General features: G+C 37.7%; 1 protein-coding gene across 3 annotated transcripts in view; it reads left to right on the plus strand.

Annotated features, from left to right (window-relative positions):
* The window catches only part of BTBD3 (BTB domain containing 3), a 36,083-nt gene extending 13,794 nt beyond the window's left edge, over nt 1-22,289 (plus strand). The window contains exons 2-5 of one of the 3 annotated variants that reach the window (XM_036417985.2): nt 13,188-13,476; nt 13,969-14,059; nt 14,626-14,744; nt 18,296-22,289. In XM_036417985.2, the coding sequence (XP_036273878.1) occupies nt 13,334-13,476; nt 13,969-14,059; nt 14,626-14,744; nt 18,296-19,328 (1,386 nt within the window). In that variant the 5' untranslated portion in view covers nt 13,188-13,333 and the 3' untranslated portion in view covers nt 19,329-22,289. Of the gene's footprint in view, nt 1-12,612; nt 13,477-13,968; nt 14,060-14,625; nt 14,745-18,295 lie in introns of those variants that run through there. The other 2 variants (XM_036417984.2, XM_045574906.1) reach the window with 2 other exon arrangements.
* The last annotated feature ends 3,084 nt before the right edge of the window (nt 22,290-25,373 follow it).

A 25,373-nucleotide genomic window follows, 5' to 3' on the forward strand; every position in this document is an offset into this window, starting at 1 on the left:
CACTGTTCCTAATCCCCCAGGTGTGAATGGGGAAGGAAAGGCTACCTGACTGGTCCTTCATTGACGGTTCCCTTTGGCTGCTCAGAATCCACTGGAGTGACCTGAAAAACCAGTGGCATCAATAGTAAAAAAGAGCCCTAACCGGTTTGGCTCAGTGGATAGAGTGTTGGCCTGTGGACTGAAGGGTCCCATTTCTGTTCTGGTCAAAGGTGTGTACCTTGGTTGCGGACACATACCCAGTGGGGAGTGTGCAGGAGGCGGCTGATCGATGTTTCTCTCTCATCAATGTTTCTAACTCTCTATCCTCTCCCTTCCTCTTTGTAAAAAAATCAATAAAATGTATTTTAAAAAATAGTAAAAAAATAAACATAGAGTCAGAGTATGGAGCTCTTAGAGAAAACCCTCTTTTCTGTTGGAGCAGAGAGACAACTCTTCCCATGAGGGCTTTTGGTTATGCTCCATCACTACCCGATGGCACTGCCACTCATACCAGCTTCAAATACCTTCTCACCTCTTGTGATCAAAACCTAATACATTAAAATCATTCATAGTTTAAACAACAGGTGCAAAACAGATGTATTTACCTCATTGCACCTTCCAAAACATACACTTTTATAAAAAACCAGTTGAGCTTACTTGGAAATTCAAGCTGTCTTTTATTTTTTGCCAACATACAATTCAAGCCATTACTTTACAATAGTCTGTTTACATTATCAACCTTACTAAAAATTTTAAAATCATTGTTGGTGGTAAAAGTTTCCTTTCATAAGCACACCAGCCAAGCACGAGACTTTCCAGCCATAGCTAGGACATTCAGCTATTCCTCTAGCGGTATCACCATCTCCATTTATTCTTACACTGTAATATTGTAAGAGAATCTATAATTTTAGGGGAACAACTTAACACTGGTTCTTAGTAAAGCAAGACCTGGAAACACACACGTGTGAGCACGCGTGCAGTAATTGGAAATGCGACATTGCCCATCCCTACCAGTGGGGCTTGTTTGCGGTGTAGGTGTGAGTTTCTAGACTGTTCAGATATTCAGCCCTGTACACAAAACCTGTTTTATTACTTTGTTTGAAGAGCGGGGTGTCTAATGTAGTGGGAATTCATCCATTCAATGTTAAGTACAGACAAAATATATTTCAAAGCCACATATTAAAGTCTCTTTAATTATCCATTTTTTAGATTATTCATATGACTGCTTCCCTCCTTTTACATGAATTGCTGAGCATTTATTATCCTTTCCAGTTCATTAAGTTACTAAAATTCTCTATCCGTGCTATAAATAAATATGCCAGGCCATGCATTGAGACTAGTTGATAAAGGCAGCTTTGTCCTAGTAATGGAGTCTTTTACTCCTGGTTGACCCACACTTCTCTTTGAATATGTGAATATATTACATTAAATTTTAGACTTCTAATGAAGCAAAGCATTCGTTTCAGTACATGTGGAGACTTGCTTTAAGTCCTGCTTTAGTACTTTCAGTTGGCCTACCTGCAAGTTGAATGCAATATTATAAAACCACATCTGTGTTTAGACATGTTCAGGAAAGCCTCAGGACACATTTCATAGATGTCTAGATTCGTTACTACTATACCTTGTATAGGCCTATATCTCAGACAGCTAAAAGCATCATAGATCTCAGTTACAGACCATTTTAATCCAGGACAAGTTGTATTCCACAAATGCAATGTAGGGTTCTAGATAGATTAGCAGTGTTGGACTGTATCCTTCCTGTTTCTTATTGATTGAAAGACAGATGTGGGTGTGGTGCCGTTAGCTCTTGTCGGGAGATGCAGCCTTCAGATAAATCAGTCTAATCAGACAACATTGGGCAAGATGAAATGTAATAAAGTGCTGCAAGAAGTCTAGAAGTGCAGGGAAACCTTCCTTGAGCTGTCTGGAATGCACTGTGAAGGATGCATAGGCTTCTGAAGGATGCATAGGGTTGGTTGTAGGGGAAAAGGGGCAATGAGGGTGGCAGGAACAGTGGGCTCATTCACAGTATTGGAATATAATTAACCTTTGAACAACATGGGGGCTGGCACCTGTTTCCTGTGCAGCTGAAAATCTGGGTATTACCTTTGAATTCCCAAAACCTTAACTACTATTGATTGGAAGACTTTCAAATAACAGTCAATTAATGAATGTATGTTGAATGTTATAAACTGATTCTTACAATAAAGTAAGGTAGAGAAAAGAAAATGTTACTAAGAAAATCATAAGAAAGAAAAAGTAATTTACAGTAGTTATTAAAAACAATCCACATATTGCCGAAACCGGTTTGGCTCAATGGATAGAGCGTCAGCTTGGGGACTGAAGGTACTGGGTTCAATTCCAGTCAAGGGCATGTACCTTGGTTGCAGGCATATCCCCAGTAGGGGGTGTGCAAGAGGCAGCTGATGACCCTCTCTCATCGATGTTTCTAACTCTCTATCCCTCTCCCTTCCTCTCTGTACAAAATCAATAAAATATATTAAAAAAAAAAATCTACATACAAAGGGACCCACATTTTTCAATGGTTGATGTCAGTTTTCTTTCTTTTTTTTCTTTTTTTTCTTTTTTTCTTTCTTTTTTTTTTTTTTTTTTTTTTTACAGAGAAAAAAGGAGAGGGATAGAGAGCTAAAGACATTGATGAGAGAGAAACATCGACCAGCTGCCTCCTGCACACCCCCTACTGGGGATCAAGCCCACACCTGGACATGTGGCCTGACCAGAAATCAACTATGCCTTTGTGGTTCATAGGTCAACCCTCAGTCACTGAGCCACACTGGCTGGGCTGAAGATATATATTGACTTGAAGGTTTTTATTCTGCTCATTATAGTTAAAGTACATAAAGTATTCCTATTGTTTGTTATATGATGCAAAGATTGGGGAAACCCAAATTTAAGAACTTGTTCCCATGAATAGTCTTGACTTTCTAAGTGAGACTTCTTTTAACATTATTTTATGAGCAATTAAAGTATTTTATTATGTACCTTTGGGCAGTTCAAGTACTGACCTACTTATATAGTAGCTTTTAATTAAAAAGAAGACTTGCTGAATATATTGTTAGAATTGAATTTTTATTTGAAAAACCTTATTTTCTTAGTTCTGACACATTCAGTGAAGCTAAGTATAGAAGCCCTTCAACTTTTATCCCAGTTACACCAGCATGAGAGTTGGAAGCAACAAGGGAGTCCTAATCAGTGCCAAATTATTTTCTGCAGCAAATGGAGGCAGTCTCTGCATGTTACATGGTGTTGATATTGTTAAGGTTAGGCCAACATTTACAGGACAATATGTCTTTAATATTGTGCCTTTCACAACAGTCATGAGGAATTATATACTTTAAAGCTAATTAAAAGTAGCATAAAACATTTTTAAATTTAGACTTAGAATATATTTTACTTTGAATATTTGCCAGAAGCTGGTTTCTATAATAACCCTTTGTCACTGGCTTTTAGATCTAGTTGAATTTTTTTGTTAGCCAATATTTTTGTGACTAGGTTTAGAAATAAATGCATGTGCCTTTTTCATTTTCATTTGATGGGCTTTCAACTTCAGACAAAGATTTTAGAAATTGGATATAAAGGTGCCTATAACTTCATTTGCTTGTGTTTTCTTACAGCGCATTTTTTCTCGCTGTAGCAGATCTCATTTTTAGATCTTATATTGTTTGCTTAAAATAACCATATTTTAGTCCCATACATTATAAAAGTAAGGGAAGGTATTTCATTAAATAGTAATTTAATAGACTTTATACACATATGTATAATAGTGGTCAAATCACAAAATTGGTAACTGATCTTTTCTATGTAGTTTTGCTAAATGAAGAAATGAAAGTTTCTTTTCCCCTGACCTTGCTTTTTCCAAACCTATTTTGTTTATTCTATAGTGATAAAAATTTTAAATCTAATTAATGTCATGCCCTGTCTGGTGGGTTGGAGTGCCGTTCCCTATACCAAGAGGTTATGGGTTTAATCCCTGGTTGGGATGCCTGCAGGAGGCAGTGGATCAGGGCTTTTTTGTTACATCATGTGTCTCTCTCTTTCCATCTTCTCTCTAAAATCAATAAAAATAAAAAGACTTTTCTAGAAAGAAACAAATGAAAAAAGAAAGACTACATTAAAAATAATTTATGTCATAACTTCAGGTGTTTTAGGGGGTGGGACTAAATTAAATGATAGAATAGTATTTATTGTTAAGGAAGACTAAGAGAACAATACACATTTAGACAACTTATATTTAGGGACATATATTTTTAGCTTGTAGAGCTTTTTCACTAAGAGTTGTGAATGTTGGGGAAATTGGTCTGTGACACCCCATTAATAATCAGGATTGATTTAGCATATCTGGTGGTTTGAGAGTTGTCTGGGTTTTTTCTTTCCATTCTGTGTGCTCATTGGAAAAGGGTGCCTTTCTAAGATAAAGCAATGCAATGCATTCTTTAGTTAAATAAGTGAAGAGGAGTTTTGAATATTAATGATCTTATTGTAGAGATATTTTTTATTACCTCCTAATATCAGAAAAAAAATCTCCAAAGTAAAAAATATCTATGAAAACAATTTTCTTTGACTAAAACACATTATTTCCCCTTGAACTAATGTCAACAAACAACCAAGAGAAAGCCACAGTGATTGTTGGGCAAAGTTGTTCCGTTCAGAAGAGACCTCCTGAGGCCTGATTTTACTTTTCTGAATGAGTGGAACAGACAAGCAAATTGTTTCCAGGAGAAAAACTAATATTTAATAATTTTTACAACATTCCCCCCTCTTAAACTAACATTTTAATGTACATTCTATTTGTTTGAAAACAATAATTTCAAAGGAATCATTTAGCTCCTGGTTTAACCTATGTATAATGTTGCTACAAGTTAATAAACGTTTGATTGATTGATACAATATCTTTAGCAATATTACCCAGAGAGTTAATAGGTTTTCATTAGTCAGATTTTGTATATGCATAGTTGTGTGCCATGAGAAAATACTAGAAATGCATTGTATTAATGCTGGAACTCTTACCAGTCCTGGCAATGGTAATTCTCATTTTGGAATTTTCTTCTAGATTTTCTACCATATCATTGGTTGTCATAGTAGCAGTTTCAATTGTGAATTGTGATTATGTTCTTTATTAAATGACTACTTGATGAAAGCTCAATTATTCCAGTGCAGTTCAGTTGGAATTCTGAGCCATCCTCTTTCCTGGATAGAGAAATAATTAACCAACCTAAGGAAGAGAGTTCTTTCTATCTCTTGAATTAAATATTTCACTGTCTGTGAGGTGCCATCAGTTGTCAGACATGCCATTATTTTATGCCCCAACAAAAAAGGAAAAAAGAGCCTAATAGTTATAGTCATGAGATGCCATTAATTTCATAGGCAGCCCAATTTCAGCAATGTTAAAAAAAATGGGAGTAGGGATTTTAGATCAATAAATATGACACATATTTACACAAAGTTTTAATTTTGTATTGGTCATGATAATAGTATTAAAATGTAAAGAAAACTATTTTAAATAAGTTACTATTTCTCCTAAACATTATATAAATTCTTTAATCCTAGAAATCTAGAATTGGAAAAGATAAGAGATTATGTAGTCAATATTTACAAATCAGGGAACTTACTATGAGATCCTCTAGAAAATATAAGATTTTTTTAATTACTTTGTTTACCAGAGTGTCTTAAACTTTGCAAAAGAATTTCTTTAAATAGGTATTTTAAAAGTATCTCATGATAAATTTTATATATTCCCTTTTAAGATCAGCCCATTTAACATGTGATAGAGAATGATGGATTTAGATGAGTATTACAGAAGAGGTACACACAGACATCTGTAATAATCAAATATCACATTAAATGCCATATGTAATTTTAAAAAGAATAATTCCTGCCTTTAAATAAGGTCGCATTCTACCTATGGGCATTTTTTCCAAATTTAAGGTACAATTCAAGGTTCACTAGAGATCTATGTGGTAAAAAGGAAATGACTTAGTGAACCTGCCCATGAGCCCATCCTTCCAGCCAGCACTGAGATATGTATGCCTTGGTTAAAAGCTTGTCTTAGTTATTGCCCTGGGTGCTAGAATTAAAACTGGGTCATTGTTGAGAGAAGGCCAAAATGAGTTGTTAGTATAGACATTGCTGAGTGGCTAAATGGACTACTACTTGCAACCTCAGGCTCTCTGTGGAGGCGGGGACAGCGGGACAGGGACATCTGTCAACAGGTGATCTCATGGGGGTTTAAATGGAGTCTAGTAGACACACAGCCTGGAGTCTGAGTTCAGGCATTGGGTGGGGACCTGATCACCATGTACCATATGAATCTTGTTTATTAAACGTCACCTGCAAATCCAAGAAACCCGGGACCTGTTGGCCATTGGGTGGGGCTGGAGCAAGTCTGGAAATGGGATGAAATGTCAGTAGCTATGAAGCCTGGGAGATTACAGGCAAGAAGCCAGATTAATCATTGGTTTTTTTTGTTTTGTTAAGATTGTATCACAAATGGTTTCTGCGTTGGGTATGATTGTTGATAATAGTGAGAGCTTACCTTTGCAGAATGTTTTAAACTTTTATTAAAGCACTTTCACAGACATGTAATAAACCAGGGAGGGATGAACTGGGTATAATTACCCCACTTGGCAGATGAGAAAAAAGGCTCGCAGATACTAAGTAACTAACTGTAAGGAAACTTGTTATTGGTTCTTGCTTTTTTCACTATATTAGTGGTCCGCAAAAGGCAAAACCACAGCTCACCAGCCACATGCTCACATGCAGCTCTTTGAGCCCTTGAGTATTATAAGGCCACTTCTTTTTTTCTTTTTTTAAAATATATTTTATTGATTTTGTACAGAGAGGAAGGGAGAGAGATAGAGAGTTAGAAACATCAATGAGAGAGAGTCATTGATCAGCTGCCTCTTGCACACCCCCTACTGGGGATATGCCTGCAACCAAGGCACATGCCCTTGACCGGAGTCGAACCCGGGACCCTTCAGTCCCCAAGCCGACGACGCTCTGCCAGGCGTCTTCAAACTACAGCCTGCGGGCCACATGCGGCCCGCAGAGGAGTCTGATCCGGCCCGCCAGGTTTTTTGGGCAGTGAGCGCAGCCGAGGTGTTACAGTAGGAATTAGTAGTTCATATAATCCGGCCCTCCAGCTCTCTGAGGGACCGTGATCTGCCCCCACTTTAAAAAGTTTGAGGACCCCTGCGAGTCTATCCATTGAGCCAAACCGGTTTTCGCTATAATGCCACTTCTTAAAAATAGACTCACCCAGGCCAAAAACCGACTTCTGCGCATGAGCCATGAAGTTTCAATCGCACTGTACGTGTGCGCCCACAAGTGGTGTTTTGTGGAAGAGCCACACTCAAGGGGCCAAAGAGCCCCATGTGGCTCATGAGCCATGGTTTGCTGACCACTGCAGTATACCATGCTGCCAGTGCTCAACTCCATATTTATTCTCAAATTTAGAAACCATGCAGTATTTTCCAGTAGCTGCTGCTATGTTAGGGACTGCCAACATTTTGTCACTCATATGACAAGCATAACTTTCATGCAGTATTAAAGCACAAAAGAAGCAAAAACAAAACAATATTCCATCATGACTTATCAGGTTAAATGTCTCTCCTCTGTTATGTTCTAGTTATAATTTGTGGAGTGATAACTTTATTTCTTCAGTCCACACTACCTTGTTTAAACCTCGGTTAACCTCACTGCTATAGCTGCGGAGGTGTCTTGTAGTAAACCAAATACAAGTCCAGACAAAGAGTCCAAACTTAGAACAGGTTGAACAAGAGCAGCCAGCATTGTCAACATAGGATTTGTTGGTGTTAACTGGGAATGGCTGTTTTCAAACTTTCATTTTACATGGAGCGAGGCTTGTAGTTTCTGAGAAGCTTGCTCATGGTGGAGGGCTTGTAGGTTCCTTCTTGTTGAACTTGTTCTCCATTTCTTTCCAGAAAGTATCTTTCTAGCCTTCTTCCTACAGTGTGCCTCCTGCAGGGTGTGATATGTTCATGACTTTCATGTCTGTAAATTTTGCACATGTATTTTTATTTTAAAGAAGAATAGAAATATGAAGATAAAGCATTATGTAAAGATATAGGGTAATTATTATGGGTGAACATTAGAATGAGTGGAACAGACAAAATTGGGCAAGCAGTCAGGAAATCTGCATTCTAGTCTTGACATGGTCCCACTACTTAACTATGGACTTTTCACAAATGTCTTAATCTGTGGCCATCCAGATTAAGGTAATTTGTGGGGCAAGCTTGCATGAATGATTTCTGTAGTCCTTTTACTAGTTCCAAGCCTCACTCAAGTCCCCAAACTGAACATACCAGATTCTACTACATAAAGGTAGGATGTCAGGCAAACCTCCCAGTGATGAAGAGGATGATTTAATTATCTTAAATTGATAATTTTGTTATTATTGGGCATTAACTAAAAAGAGATAAAGGTAATTGAACTCTGGCAATTATAAAAATCATCTGAAACACTATTATTAGCTAATAACCTTTTAAGCTTAGTTCCTAATTTGCTCACCATTGTGTGCCTAACACTTAATATACTGCATGATCAGCATGTTGTATTTTGAAAATACTCTCATAAAAGATTGATGGGCTTCTTGACCTATTATTTACTTCATTAGAGCAGATTAATGATGGCTCCCTCGTAATAGTCTTGAAATTTAGGAGGTGTAGGAATAAGTGATACAATCTTAGTTGGAAATAAATTTCAGAGGTGAGATTTGGCAATAGATAATAGGGCTGGTATCTTTTATTACCCTTCAATCCAGTGTGTGGTATTTTTGGGTTACAAATTTAATAAATGGGGCTTTAACTATTTATACTTAAGAAGCCATAATTTGTGTTTAATTAGATAAACTATAGAAATTAAAGCAGAGAATAAAGTGACATGAATATTTTGTATATTCAAATCAATTTTAGATGTTTTTATAATTTTTTTTTTTTAATGTATTCTGGGTCATGGATTACTCTGAAAGACAGATGAGAGCTATGGCTCCCCCCGCCCAAATAAATAAATAAAAAAATAAATAAATAAATACAACACTCCCAATTTTGCTTGCAACCTGAGGGGTTTCGTGGGCTCCATGAAATTGATGCAGTCTTGCCTTATTCCTCACCTGATTGCACCAAATCCAAATTCTTCATAGAAAAAGACCCTGGGATGTTAAACCATAAAAACCTTTAGAAATAATCTGGACCATTGTTACTTAGACTCTACTGTGCTCATGAAACCAATGGAATGAACCAAGACCAACTTTCAAAGGAAAAGAAAAAAGAATAAAACAAAATTTCAGAGTATATCATAACAGGTTAAGAGTTAATTTTGTGAACTGCCTTTCCATTTGTGTGTGTGTATCCCTAAGTCTGATATAAAATGCATGCCTTGCTGTGGATTGAGTGTAAAGTTTGAGAAATATTCATCTTTTCTTGATGAACTTCGTGGTTTTTTGTAGCCGAGGAAACGGAGGCTCTTAAAGGCTAAATGGTTTGTTCACGACTCCTCAGTCCCCAGCACATATTTACCTTAATTTTTAGTGGCTGAGCTAGAGCTGAACCATATTACTTGGTTAGTAATTTTGCTGTGCCACGACATTAATTTTTAAAAATAAAATTGTGAAGTAGGTTATTTAAAAATATCAAGTAGCATCTGTTTCACAATTGGTATTTTTTAACCCTTTTATTTCCCACTAAAATCATGTCTGTTTTTGTCCTTGAAGATAATCTGGGCTTGAGTTTCTTTTCAGAGAATTGAAAAATGTGTGTGTGTAGGGGGGGAGGAGGGGGCTTAGTTGTTTCTTTACACCCCTGAATGTTTGCACTTAAGCTTAATCAGAAGAATTTCAGAATAAGACATGAAGGTTATTAAATTTCATGTCCAAATCAAATTAAATTATTTTGAATTATTTCCTCATTCAGTTGACAATTGAATGTAAAATGCAATGCCAGAGGTTGATACTTGATAATTGGGTAGACCCGGCAAAATTCCTTAGTGTTCTAGAAAAGGTTTTCTCAAACTTCAGTGTCATACAGCTCACCTGAAAGGTCTTATAAATGCAGATTCTAATGTAGAATCTGGCTGAGATCTGGGTTCTAGCAGGCCTGCAGACAGTGCTCCTGCCATTGCTCCTTGGACCCTAATTTCAGTAGCAGGGACCTTGGTAAGGAAAGATAACGCTCCATAAGTTTTCCATTGTCTCCATTTTATTAACATTTCCATGCTTTTCAAAGTGGCTGCAATAATTTAAATGCCATTCTTATTTTTTTATCGGATTACTTTTTATATCCAGGACCATATCTTTGTAAACAAGGGTGCTCATCAGTCCCCACATCTATGAGTAGTAAGGCCCCTCTTCACAGCACTGTTCTAAGTGCTTCAGAATTAGCACTACTTCATCTACCCGTATTTTCCAAATACAGTAACTCGCAGATTTGGGATTTTCCACAAAACTTGATTTTCCAATTTTCAGAAGGAAAATTTTCTAAAATACATAATTTTTCTTTCCTAACTGGCCTGTTAGGAAAGAGTATTGAACTATATGCAAAATGAATAACAGCCACAGAATCTTCTAAGTTCTTGTATCGGCTTTTTATGCTTTTTCTATTTTGACTGTTCAAATGCCAGTTAATACTATGTCAATCTCAAAGCAGCTTGTTTCCCTTTCCATTCTGATGATTACTGTCTGACCTGTCAGAAGGACCAGTTCCCTGTCGTGGTAGCTTCCTAGGAGGGTGGTGGCAAAAAGTTAGTAGTGGTTAAGCAAGAGAGAAATTCTTTAATTTTCAAAAATCATATCCTGAACACTTAGCTCAAAAAGGAACTCATTTGTTTCTTTTTCATGCTTTGAAAAGCTAGTTTCTAGATCTCTCTCTCTCTCTCCCTCTCTTTCTCCCTCTCTCTCTCTCTCTCTCTCTCTCTCTCTCTCTCTCTCTCTCTCTCTCTCTCTCTCTCTCTCTCTCTCACACACACACACACACACACACACACATTGTGTATTAAAATGTGTTTGAAGATGACTTGAAATTGTGTATGTGAGTGTAGGTAGCCCTGTAGTTGGAAACATGGCAATCGTAATAAATAAGCAGCTTTTTTAGTGTCCGTGTAAAATGGGGATGAATAACCTAAAGGAAGTTCTCTTACGTAGCAGTGGCTTTGCTAACAGTTTTAAGAATAACAATGACAGTAAAGAGGATATTCCTTGGATCTGTTAATGACTTAGGGGTCCTAAGGATCGGAAGTCTGATTCTGGTGTGTTATTGTTGCTAGATTATCAGTCATAATAACAATTGAGGCCCCCATTTGTTGAACCATCACTCTGTCCTGACTCCTCATTCAGATGAGTGTTGTGCAGCCAGCAGGGATGTGGCCATAAAGAGTGCATTCACTTGGGGGGTAGAAATGGCTGCTGCATTGGGGACAAGTAGATAGGAGGGAGATTAAATCTCCTCATTAGTCCCCTTTGGGAAATAATAAGCATGTGTGGAACCTACAGCAGGTGTTTTTGTTTTTCCTTAACCCACTAAAGCTAGACATTGTTGGAGGATTGGCTATAAAAAACAGATAGTAGTTTATAGTCTTCTGATTCAAAGTAGAGAGAACCTGTTCACATTTAACCAGGTGGCATCAGAACATTTATCATGTTGAATAGCCATATTACTTGTTTTGTGTTAGAAGTTGTGGGTTATATTCTTAAAAATTATGACAAAGCTAAATGTAAACATAGTATTTCAGTTGCATTTTGAAATCCTGAACAGAGCCCCATCTGACATATTTTTAATTATAACCCTTTTCCTCCCTTTATTTTCATTTTATTTTTTCTTTATTTTTCCCCCTTCATCATCTATCCCCCCTCTATTCTCTTCCACATCCACCACCTCCCTCCCCCCTGCAATCACCATACTGTAGTGAATTACAACCTTGAAACACTGATTACTGGATTTAGATTTGTCTCACTTGAATCTTATTTTTGCATCTAGAATTTGTCTGTGCTTCAGTGCTGTTAAGCTTACTGTATAATCTTAGTCTAATTAACAGTATGTTATGATCTGGGACTCCTGTCAAAAATCATTATAGGAGCTAGAAAACACTGGGAGGTAAGATGAATATATGACCTCATCTATCTATCTTTCTCTCTCTCTCTCTCTCTCTCTCTCTCTCTCTCTCTCTCTCTCTCTTTCTTTCTCTTCCTCCCTCCTTCCCTCCCTCCCTCCCCCCCTCCCTCCCTCCCTCCCTTTATAACTTCAGAGACCGGAAAAAGAAAAATAACATTTTTTCCACTAAGCTCTGATAAATATGTTTATTATGGTTTTGCTGTTAATAATTCTTTGTACCTGGTAGAATGGAGAATTTCGTTTGAAGTATTTGAAACTAAATGCTGCCGGATAAAGATTTTATTAGTAATATAGAGTAGACATGAGTCCCTGCCCTTTGTTAATAGATCCTGTTTGTTTAACTGGGGAAATAAAAATCTACAGCTACTAAAGAGAAATCTGTGAGCACAAACTCTTCCTGCTTTCAAATGTATTTCATGGGTTGCTTATCTTATTTAAATATGCAATAATACAGTAGATCGGAGAATGTAACTGCTGTTCCTTTAATACCAGAACTGTGCACGTTACAATAGGTGTCACTGTTTTGCTTGGTCCAATCATGATTGGTGACTTCAGCTATTGGCTCCGAGCACTGGCTGTCTGACTCCATCTGCAGGGCTGTAATACCTACTCTCCTCAGATCCATTCACCACACAACTTCAGCCGGCTGAACAGACTCGCACGGCTCCAGCGCGTCTTGCTAACCTAATTCAGAAAACAAGTGCTGAGGCTCTCTGCCTGTCATCTTTGCTCACTGTAGCAGTTTCAGGTGATCCAGGAAACTAGGTTATTTTTATGAGCAAGTAAGAGAAACAGGAATCATGACGGGCATGTATTTAACAGACCCAGTACTGGATAAAACTTAAAGCCAGTTACTATTCAACATAGTGAAAAGGTCACCTTGCCTGGCTAAGAAAAGAAGCAAAATATCAGCTTGTTGGTTTCTGCGAATGTCTTAGCTCATGCCAGCCTCTTTTCCTGATGTTCGTACCATCTTGGGATATCTAACTCTAAAGAGACATCCTGTCCTCATGGTAGATGACAAGGAAAAGAACATGAAATGTCTCACCTTCTTCTTGATGCTTCCAGAGACGGTAAAGAACAGATCCAAGAAGAGCTCGAAGAAAACAAATACCGGCAGTAGCAGCAGTAGCAGCGGCAGCAGCAGCAGCAGCATCAGCAAGTTGTCTCCAGTTTGTTATGAAATAATTACCTTGAAGACTAAAAAGAAGAAGATGGCTGCTGATATATTTCCCCGCAAAAAGCCAGCCAACTCCAGCAGCACCTCTGTCCAGCAGTACCACCAGCAGAACCTCAGTAACAACAACCTTATTCCGGCCCCGAATTGGCAGGGTCTTTATCCTACCATCAGGGAAAGGTAAGTGCCGGGCCAGCATGTTTACTTTAAAAGTTTTCCTGTGTTGAAGTTTCTGCTTTTGCACAACCCATACTGTATTTTAACATAAATCGGTGTTTCCTCTTTTCCCAGCAGCTTTATTGGTAATGGAAAACTGCCTTGTGCCTTTTCCAAAACAGTACAGCTGTTTTCCTCTTAGATAAAAATGTTTTTGCAAGCTGTAACATTTAAGTGACAGGGGTATGTCTGTGGGCCACAGAAAACAGAAACCTTTTATTTAGCCTTAGTCTGATGAAAAGTTTGGATAACTTTTTTTTTTTTTAACTTCAGTTACTTCCTATGCGCTTGCAATGATTACAAACACAGTTGTTTAGTTGGAACCTTTATTTGTAGTTTTACCCTGAACTTTTTAAATTGTTGCTTAGCTTGTGAATGTCCTATGTGTTTTGTACATTGGGGAGGGGGTATTGAGAATGCTGGCTGTGTGAATTAATGAATTACTTCTGTTTTTAGAAATGCGGTGATGTTCAATAATGATTTGATGGCAGATGTACATTTTGTGGTTGGGCCACCAGGTGGAACTCAGCGGTTGCCAGGACACAAAGTAAGCAACAGCTGCATTACCAGTTTAGTCCTGAGGTTCACAAAGAGGGACCCTGTCTGCCAGCCTGGAATTTGGGGTGGGCAGCTTGCTGATGGCAGGCAGTGCATGTTTCACCCCATCACTGTGAAAGCTCAGCCTCTCCAAAGGGCTTTGGCCACGCTTAGTTTTTTTCTTTGTTCCTTTTACCCTGCTTTACAGCGCGCACAAAAACATGTCCTTTTAACTCTCCGGTCATGGGGACTTGTTGTGACAGGTTAGGAAAGTCATATGTTGGCTCTTCCCCTAGAAGTCAGTCAGATAAGCTTTTCTTGTATTTATTTTGTAATGAGGGAACTTGTGCATTAATCTGTTAAAGCCTTGAGATAATTAGCAGCATAGAGACTGATTTGCATGAACATCTATCTTTTACTGTCACAGCAAGATACACTGTACCTCTGCTTTGACAAAAGAGCAGGTAGAGGTGCTCCGTGTCCACTAAACCCGATTGCTTAGAGTTGTTTTTCTGAGCTGATTTGCTGAAAATGTTTCAATTTAGAGCGTGAAATAAGATTTCCCTTTCTCCACAGTACGTTTTAGCTGTTGGGAGCTCTGTGTTCCATGCAATGTTTTACGGAGAACTTGCTGAGGACAAAGATGAAATCCGTATACCAGATGTCGAACCTGCTGCTTTTCTCGCTATGCTGAAGTAAGCATCATTCGTATGTTTGGAAAGAGTTTGTTTATGCCATATTTGTACTCTGCTGGTTTCACAGTTAAATTTAAGTTCTGTGTAACAGAAAAGGGAGGCTGATGAAGAAAGAGGGTGCTGCTTACCTTGTAAATGTTCTTGGAGAAAACTGTATCTTTCATTGGAAAACGAGGAATGATGCAGTCATTTATAATCACACCATAGCATGGGATTTGGGAGCAAGTGGCTTGTGATTTGATTTTTAACAACTTAGAATTAAGGAAAAATAACTTTCTGGCATAAGCATTATCTAATAGAGGATGTCCTATCTAATAGAGGATGTCCTTTCTAAAAGCATTGTGTGTGAAGAACTCTTTAAAGGCAAATTACATTTTTGCTTCACAATTATGGAAATATATACCTTGTTTAACTCCACCAGTTAAAAGATTCCTCCATTTTTTAGGACTTATTGTTCTACCAGCAAATGTAAAACTTATCTGATATTTGCACATACACATAAGTATACTCTTACATAAAATCAGATACCCTTTCTCAAGGATAAGAAGAACTTGCATATGATAGTAGAGGAGAAATTTTTAAGAGATATGAATAGTTTTCTATAGTTCTCTATATATACAGAATAACTTTAATTGGTAATATAGCAATATAAAGTTATATAAAGTTAAGATATATATTAATTAAAAATAGTTTTATATCTCATGGATGGGTCTTTGAGAATCCAATACATGTTAATGAGATAAATAGAATGCACATCTTTACATGTACTGGTGTTAGGTAGTTATAACCTACCATGTTACTAAAAAGCAACATGATTTTTATGATTCTAAATCATATTTATATAATTTTTTTGTTACATACTTACTTTACCACACCAAGTATATTGGAGTTTAAAGTTATCAGCTGCTGTAGGAATTTCAGCTCACTAGAATAAATATAATCTTTGTTGAAAAAAAATTATTCAAATGGGTCAACAAGTCAACATAATCCCACAAATGGTTAAAATGTTGCTATTTATCATCTGCTGACCTAACAAAAAATAAGTAGTATAGATAGTTTTGTAACCCAGTCCCAGCTCAGTGCATGACAGCCAGTGAGTTAAGTGACAAGGAGTTGGGGCAAAGACAGCGACTTCATTCAGAAAGCCAAGAAGATGTCAGGCAAACGTCCTTAAAGAACCATTTTAAGGAAGTACAGAATTCGGGCTTCTTTTATTTCTAGGGAAGAGGGAAATAGAGAGGCAAGAGGTGATTGATGACTTAGACCTCTAGGCACCAGCAGGGGTTCAAGAAAGATTGGGAAACTTCTTAGTTCTTAGTCTGTTTACTCTAGTTGATGTGAGTCTGGTCATAAGGTTAGGTTCCTGCAAATCTGTGGCAAACATTGTTTTTGTTCACCCTTCATCTCCTTGGGAGAGGCAGTCTCTGGTAAGGGGCTTATTTTGCACAACTAAAGTCACAAGCAGAATTGCTCTAATGAGTAGCATGTCTGTATGCAAGAAGAAGCGGTTAACCTAAAGGCCATGGGAACAAAGTAGGCTTGAACATGATAGTCAGAGAGGCCAAGCAGTTTACTCTTATAATTCTAGAACTTAAAGATAATTTATTTATTTGCATTATAGTTTTGAAATCTAATTGCTACTGGCTTAAACTTTCACAGCGGAAGGTAGGGAAGTTAAAGGCAAGTGAACATGTGAAGTGCCAAAATATAAATTAGTCTACCACTTTTTTACTAACTGCTTTGTAATCTTTTAGAGATATAAGTATAGGAACCAATTTTACATGCAAGATTCTCTTTATTTTCACAAGTCAAGACAGCTTTGTATATTATGTGTTGCAGAGGGGAATGCTGCTGGTTCAAGCATTTTGACGTTACTACAGTGGAGTAGAGTGTTGTGTTGTTCTAGATATATACACAATTAGGAAACATGAGTGAGCATCACCTACGTAATTTGATTGGTCAGTTGACAAGCATCTTTTCTCATAAATGGATTGTCTAGAATATATCTCAGTGTAGCTTTTTAAAATTAGACAGGCTGTCCATGTAAAGTGGTAAAAATCAGAGATGTAGGAAGATGCCATTTGCTGTCATGCTGTAGATATCAGTACCACGTTGTTCAGGGACAGAGGCGGCCAGGTTTTCCTCATGCCTATCTGTTGGGTGAGTAGCTAGTATTCCTGCAATGGGTTGTCGAGGAAAAGGAAAGGCTTCTCAGGGTAAGAGCCAGAGTGCTGACTCTGCTTCAGAAGCCTCCCCAAGGTCCTGGTTTTCTGGCGACAGCATCTGTAAGCTGCAGGAGTTGTGTCAGGAGGTCTTGCCCGTGGTAGATGGCTTAGCCTATCAGAGAAGAGAAGAAGCATTCTGGAATCAAAAATGCCTGTTTCATTTGTGATTGTGGATATTTTTCTTATTGCCATTGCCATCGTTGTATGTGTAACTTAGCTAGAAAGATTTAAAAATGAAGTATTATCAGCAAGTATTTTTCACCCATATGTAGTTCTCTCTGACTCATTTGGTGAACCATAGCAACCTAAAAGAAGAATATGATTTCTGCCTTTACATACCATTGTGGGAGACTGCAGTGTCCCCCAAAGCATTACACAATCACAGCAGTAGTGCATATTTAGGCTTTCTTACTTTGTCTTTTAATTAAATATAATATTTAATTCTGAAGGTGAAAAGAATGTGTGGGAGAAAACAAAAAGTTAAGGGTAAAAAAAAAAAAAAAAGCCAATTACAAAGCCTGCATTAGATTCTATGGAAAGGTAACTAGAAAAGAGCATTGAAGTCCATATTTTATAACCCAATGAAGTTGGAACTACTTGAAAAATATATTATTATTTTTTAAATATATTTTATTGATTTTTTTACAGAGAGGAAAGGAGAGAAAGTTAGAAATATTGTATTAATCAGCTGCCTCCTGCACACCCCCTACTGGGGATGTGCCCGCAACCAAGGTACATGCCCTTGACCTAAATTGAACCCGGGACCCTTGAGTCTGCAGCCTGACACTCTATCCACTGAGCCAACCAGTTAGGGTGAAAAATATCTTATTTAATCTCAGGTTTATTTTGTGTTTAGGAGAAATCCAATCATATCTTAATTAAAAGTATCAAGATGGAAACATTGCTAACATTATAGTATTAAAGGCATTTGTTTCTATGTTCAGAAAAAATTAAACTAAAACATGTAATGCTTCTAAATCAGAGGGGAGTTATTTTTTCATTTAATATAAAAAAGTACATGTAATAGAAGTTTGCTGGTCTTTTTTTAAATATTAAAAATCTCTGATAGGCCATTTAGTATCTCTTATTTTTTTTTATTAAATGCATAGAGGCTAGAATGATAACACAAAGTTAATATCTTTAATTATGTAAACTAAGTTGATATTAAATTAAGAATATATTTCAGATGTTGTTTTTAATCCCTAATCATTTTTTGGTCATCCCAGATGACTTTTTTGAACTAGCTTGAAAGTAGTTGCATCTTTCCTTGCTGGACACACTCATTTTGTGAAATTCCATTTACGTGCTTGTCCTTTTTTCTTTCAGATATATCTATTGTGATGAAATTGACTTGGCTGCTGACACGGTGCTGGCTACTCTTTATGCTGCCAAAAAGTACATTGTCCCTCACCTTGCCAGAGCCTGTGTTAATTTCCTGGAGACCAGCCTGAGTGCCAAGAACGCCTGTGTGCTCCTCTCCCAGAGCTGCTTGTTCGAGGAGCCAGACCTGACCCAGCGCTGCTGGGAGGTGATCGACGCCCAGGCTGAGCTAGCTTTGAAGTCTGAGGGATTCTGCGACATCGACTTCCAGACACTGGAAAGTATCCTCCGCAGGGAAACTCTGAATGCCAAAGAAATCGTTGTTTTTGAGGCAGCTCTCAACTGGGCTGAAGTAGAATGCCAGAGGCAAGATCTAGCTCTGAGCATTGAAAATAAACGTAAGGTCCTCGGGAAGGCACTTTACTTGATCCGAATACCTACAATGGCTCTGGATGATTTTGCAAATGGTGCTGCACAGTCTGGAGTTCTAACTCTCAATGAGACCAACGATATCTTCCTCTGGTACACTGCAGCCAAGAAGCCCGAGCTGCAGTTTGTGAGCAAAGCCCGCAAGGGCCTCGTCCCCCAGCGTTGTCACCGTTTCCAGTCCTGTGCTTATCGGAGCAACCAGTGGCGCTATCGGGGCCGCTGTGACAGCATTCAGTTTGCAGTGGATAAGAGAGTGTTCATCGCAGGCTTCGGGCTATATGGCTCCAGCTGTGGCTCTGCGGAGTACAGTGCCAAGATCGAACTCAAACGGCAGGGCGTTGTCCTGGGGCAGAACTTGAGCAAGTACTTCTCCGATGGCTCCAGCAATACCTTCCCTGTGTGGTTTGAGTATCCGGTGCAGATCGAGCCAGACACGTTCTACACAGCCAGCGTGATACTGGACGGCAACGAACTCAGCTACTTCGGACAGGAAGGCATGACAGAGGTTCAGTGCGGCAAAGTGACTGTCCAGTTCCAGTGCTCCTCAGATAGCACCAATGGCACTGGGGTACAGGGAGGGCAGATTCCTGAACTTATATTCTATGCTTGAAAACACTTCCTGAAGCAGAGTGGGCTCTGAGGTGCACATCTGGTTCCTACTTGCTTGATGCTTAGCTCATCTGCAGATACATGATCTGCGCAGGTAATTTGTAATGAATGAAGCTGTAGGCAGTTTCTAATTTCTTTCAACCTTTTAATTATGTACAGGCAAAAAATGCAGCATTCGGCTTTTAACTCTATGCTTCAAAGAGCCAAGTTCTTATTAGGGCTTTGTGGTTTTTAGAATTGCGTTTGTCTGTGCAGCTGGGGAGAATGTGTGCTCTTTTCCAACTGCCCCATTGACCTCCCAGTGTTGTCCCTATTAAGAAAAATTTTTAATCACCTCAAATTTCCTTCAGGGCTTTATTTTGACAAATAAAAGTAAATAGTCTAAAATAATAATGACAAGAGTTATTTTTAAACAGAACACCCTCTCCTCCCCCCCCAAAAAAAGAAACAGATAAACCTCAGTGTACAATTTTGAAAAAAGTTTTGTTTCATAATAAGTAATAATTTAGAAAGTAAACAGTAATCATGTTTAGCTCTTATTTTATTTTCCTTTTAAATATTTTACTTCTGGGAATGGCTTTTTCTTAAATCCTACATTCATAAGATTGTTACATATTAAACACTGCCAAGTGTCAGTATAGGGTGTGAAAATAAGGATTTGGATGATAGACCATGACTTCTGCTACAAGCATATTTGCTCTATAGATTAGAAGGCAAAGTACTGCAGTACAGACACTTTTTTAGAAGTAACTAAATTATAAAGTTTTGTCAGAAGTAGCAGGTCTATTATTTTAAACTAGAACATTTTAGAAATGAAACCTAAAAAAGTCCCATACTTCAAATGGATTAATTGTTGGCACAATAAAATGCACAGTTTGAAAAAGTCAAACACTTTTCTCACCACTTAGCTTCTGATCCCTACCATTTGCTTGTTTTCCAAGTCGTACTGTATATATTCCTATTCCCTTTTTTTATGAAAAGAGGACCAAACAATTCTTTAGATGAATGAAAAACAATTAGTTTTGTAGCACTACATGTTCCTGTAATGATACCTTTATTCCTTGATTTTTTAAATCTGAAATATACTTTCCCTGTTTTGCTTTGATCACTGCTACCTTCTTAGTTAATTATAATTCTGTCTTGTTCCTGGAATGCTAGAATCTGGCCTCTGGCCATCTTAAAGTGCCAATATATTCCTGCAGGGTTTTAAAAAAAAATGGTCTGGAGCGATGCACCTGATCAGGCCTAATAGTCACTGCATCATCATCATCACATCCAGCACATCCAGCTCTCTTATTTGTCCCTGGGTAATGTAAACAAAGGAGGGAAAAGCTTATCAAAAAAATTCTCCTTCAGCGATGGCTTGTAATGGTTGAGTGCCTGTGACCCTGGTAGTGTCCAGTGTGTTCACTTCCAGTTGAAGTATCTATGTGTTTCTGGGCAGCTTTTCTGCTCAGTGTGATCCTGAGATGGCTTCCCTTGCCACCCAGAGTGTGGTCCCTGGCCACCTCCTTCTCCTGCTCTGTAAGCCTGAAGCTGGCTTGTCTGGAGCCAGGGGTTAGTCCTGGGGTGGTGTGTGTGCGTGGGCACCCATGTGCATGCAGGTTGTTGCCGACTCAGGAATTGTCTCCTCCCTGCCTGGCCAGTGAGAGGCGGGACAGAAATGTTCCCTCTGCTGGCCCCAGCAAGGCCCCAGTCAGTGACTGCCCTTAGCATATTCACTGTGTTTCTGGGCCACTTCTTCCCCTATAGACAAGGGCTTGCTGCTTTTGGCTGGCTTTTCTGATGGAGGAAAACACTGGATTATGGGAAGTGTTTTAATTGTCTTTGCCATTACCTATGTCTCTCAGCATAGATGATCAAAAGCTGTTACTGGTGATTATAAATGAGTACTCCCAGGACAACTTTCCCAAATTATCTAAAAATTATTTCTTATTAGAGAAAAAACAGATAGTAGTGTTGGCAAAGGATCTATGAAATAAACATACATTTTCAATTTAAAAAAATACTTGTACAAATGATTTTTTAAATAATTATTATTAAACATTTCAGGAATTCATAGCTACCATGCAAATTGGTAGACTATTACCTGATTACAAGGCACTCATTTTTAAGCCAGAGGAGAAGAAACTTTATTACTTAAGTTCATCATATCAGATTGTGTGGTGAGTGTGACAACCTTAGAGTGAATATTGTTCATTCCATAACACTCACTGTCCATGCTCCTGTTAGCTAGCTGCCCTCCATGTGAACTCCCCATGAGATCCTGTACACTGAGTGCAGAAGAACCTAATTGTATGATCGTTTTTACCTAAAGAAAAGACACTTGCCATCTGATTGGCTGGTGACGAGAGCTGTGGGTTAAATTTGAAAATTGTATTTAGAATAAACTTTAAATCCTAGTCTCCCTTCTGCATTTTGAGCTACATGGAATGAAGGCTAATGTGCTTGCTTTATTTTCTTTGGTAATCTTAAATTTCGTAGCTTTTAAAAGTAGAAACTATTGTTCTGACAAGGCAGGCAACTCTAGTGTATAAACACAATTTTATTAAAATATCCTGTAAATGCTTTTTCCAATGTATCTGGCAGTCTTTGCTGTTATTCATACTGGGGATAATGGGGAACTAGGCTAGCAGCTCTAATGTAACATTCTTTAAGCATATCTTAATATAGTATTTAAGTAAATGGTCTCATTTCTATATAATTATTGCACTGAACTGTCTTTTTTGTTTTTTAAGTGTTGAAATAAGCTCGACTAATTCAAGTCACTAGCCATTTGTGCATCAGCGTGCTTGAATTTAGTAGCTTACAGCATTATTTATGAAGGAAAATATATAAATATGAAGTACCTCATGTTGAATGTTATTGTACTGTATTTTTAATGTAACAGTGCAGATCTTGTTAGACACATGAATGTGTATAATCATGTTAAATGCAAATAAAAATAAAATTGATTCATAAATTTGTTTTTCTTAGCATTTTTGCAGCTTCCTTGAAATAGTAAAAAATTTCATTCTGACACACTTGGTACCACTGCATTGTACAGAGATGGTTTGTCAGGAGCATTTGTTTGCTAAGATATTACTGATCCCTAAAGAAGTAAAAATTTGAAGCTAAAGCATAAGAAAACAATTCATATGTTAATCAGTTGCATTGTTCAAAGCCTGATTCTTCAGTTAATGAGAGGAAGTCAATGAATATATTTTTATTTCCCTGATGGAATTTGGGACTGGCTGGCATTCTGATACTATAGTTGCTCAAATGTCTGTGAATCTGACTGTACTAAGGGGGTAATACTGCATTACAGCTTTAGATGTGACCAGTGCTGCTTGTTGCTGCAGGTTATAATATTAAAAGTTTAAGTTTAGGAATTTCTTTTTAAAAGTCATATGAGAATTTTGAATATAATTTTATGTGCTTAATTAGTTTTATGTTTTCCCCTTCCTAAGTACATTAGTATGCACACATAATTATTTATACATAATTATATACATATGTACATATTTTATTTCTATGTTGCTTTCATACTAGAATGTATTGTGAAGGCTTGTATATTTGCTAACCAATTCAGTTGCCATAGCATACCTGCTCAAAGGACTTTGGGGATCTTTTCCAAAAATAAGGGAACTAGAGGTATACATTCTCATCAGTTTAATTACAGATACAGCCTGAATTGGAAAGATCTTTAATCTAGGAAAGTCTTAGCCATTCTCTCTTCTCTATTGCTATTTAAACTTAACCCACAGTTGTTTGTTTCCCAAATCCCAAAACAGTTGGGAATTATCTTCCTCCATTATTGGCACTAAGGATCAGCAGGCAGTTAACTCCATGGCAAGCCTACAAAAGTCATAGACTTATATGGGAGGGGGAAAGGTAGAAAGGAGGAAAATATCCCTGGTGAACTAAATAGTATGAAATTTAGAGGCCAAAATAAGAGCAAGTAGCCCTGAAAACCTGCGTTTATCATGAGCGGTAGAATAGGGCTTTGCCTGACTTTGAGATGCTTCAGTAGAAGATGACTACACTTGATTTCTAATTATTATGTTTCAATCTTTATATTTATATTTATTGACCAGCTACTCCCTATGCTCAACACTTCCTGTTATCTTCCACATTTTAGAAGATATCATTTCACAAAACTAAAACTAGGGCACATTTTCAAAAATAGAATTTTCTAGTTTGTTTAACTATAACCAGCATAAGCACTAGTGAAAAGAGCATCTCAACCAAGGCATTGTCAGGTAATTGAGGTGGAAATACCTGTAAGGAAGAGATGATGATAATGAATGGTTGAGTTGCACACACACACACACCAGCAGCTGTATCCACCTCTGAAGGATCTTTGGATACATTTCCCCAGCTTGGCATCTCACCTCTTTTGCCTCTTCTGAACTTTGTTTGAGGGATGGTGCTGGAGAGAGTTTTAATTCTTATTTATGCAGACCCTAGCTATCTTTATAAATTTTTTCTATTTGCCTATTTAAGTGTCCATTGGACAGCAGTTTCATAGCAGATGCTGCCATTTTATGTTCTACCATCTAAAAATCCCCAACCTCAAGATACATAAACATAACACTCACTCTTTACTTTGTCAAATCTGTGCTTTAAGTCTGTGCACAGGATAAGTTTCCTATTAAACTACTAGTACTTAAACATTAGTTTATTCCTACTGACTTCTCTTTAAGCTGTTCTTGGTAGTAACCAGTCTAAGTGGTATGGAGGAGGGGCTGTGTTAGATTTCAAGGATGATGTCCTTTTTTACTTCATGTAACAAGTCTACATAAAAAATATTTCAAAATTAAAGCATACTTTTTGTTTTTATGACTTTGCTGAATAGTTTATACTTGATAGACTGTCTCTTTTACATCACTTTCTTTTAGAGGAGTGAAATTATACCTGAATATTTGTAAAATAAGTCACACTAATGGTCTTGTTAATTCTAACTTGAAGTGCTGTAGAAAATATTTATGAGCAGTGCATAACATAAAGGCTTTTGTGAGAAACCAGAGAAGTCTATAAGATAATAGTCTGATATGTATCTGTCTTTATTGTGGCTGTGCAATTTGCATTTTTCTCCCTAAACTACTATACTCAAGATATAGTAGAAAGAAAATGACTATTTAAAGAAACTGCAAATAATCTTTGAAAGCCTGAAGCAGAGACCATCACTTTCTGCTCTACAATAGAATACATAAAAATGTACTTTTGAGAGACATTCTGTGCATCTTATGGAATTTTCATTTTTGTGGTTGTCTTAACCACCTCTAAACTTTAAATTATTGCCGTACTCCTTATATCAGTGCTGAAACAAAGAGTATACTTGAGTCTCAACCAATTTAAAATTCAAGAAAAAAATCTAGTTCTGAGAATATTTGGAGGTATTAATGGATTAAACAATATTTAGTGTTTACTGGATAATTTAGCCTCCCCAGGCAAGAAAATGAAAAACAAAACAAAACAAAAAAAACCAACCATATGATCTACTGAATCACTAAAAGGATTTACCCAACATTTATTCATTGATCCTGTGCTTTATCCCAGATAATCAGAGAAGTGCTAGGGAGCTGAGACCAGACAGAAAGACGTGCTGTGTGCTTTTAGAAGCTCATGGTCCAGTGCAGTGTTGTTCTGCTCTTAGCACTCAGGATTTTGGGTTGCTGGCCTGCACCCCCACAAATTCTGATTTGGGTGAGGCCTGAGAACTTGCATATGCTATGAGCTTCCACTTGATGCTGATGCTGCCATTTGCAGATCACACTTTGCATCACACTTTGCATAACCCTGGGGCCTGAGTGGTGTTGGGAGCAGGGGGAAGGAGCCTGTACAGAAATCTGTATGGCTAAAGGGCGGTACAGAAATGCCTTTTGCTATTACAAGAAAACAGAAAAGGGGCAACTAGATCAGTTCTAGGGTAGAAGAAACATGGCTGGGTTTTGAAGGATGCATTAGAATTACCTAGTGAAGACTGGCTATGTCAGCTGGAGGGAGGGAGTAGGGATGAAGGGAATTGCAGAAGGGAAGCAGCTGGATGGATAGAATGGCAAAC

This window comes from Pipistrellus kuhlii, unplaced genomic scaffold (assembly GCF_014108245.1).
Source record: "Pipistrellus kuhlii isolate mPipKuh1 unplaced genomic scaffold, mPipKuh1.p scaffold_m20_p_6, whole genome shotgun sequence".
NCBI classification, from domain to species: Eukaryota; Metazoa; Chordata; class Mammalia; order Chiroptera; family Vespertilionidae; genus Pipistrellus; species Pipistrellus kuhlii.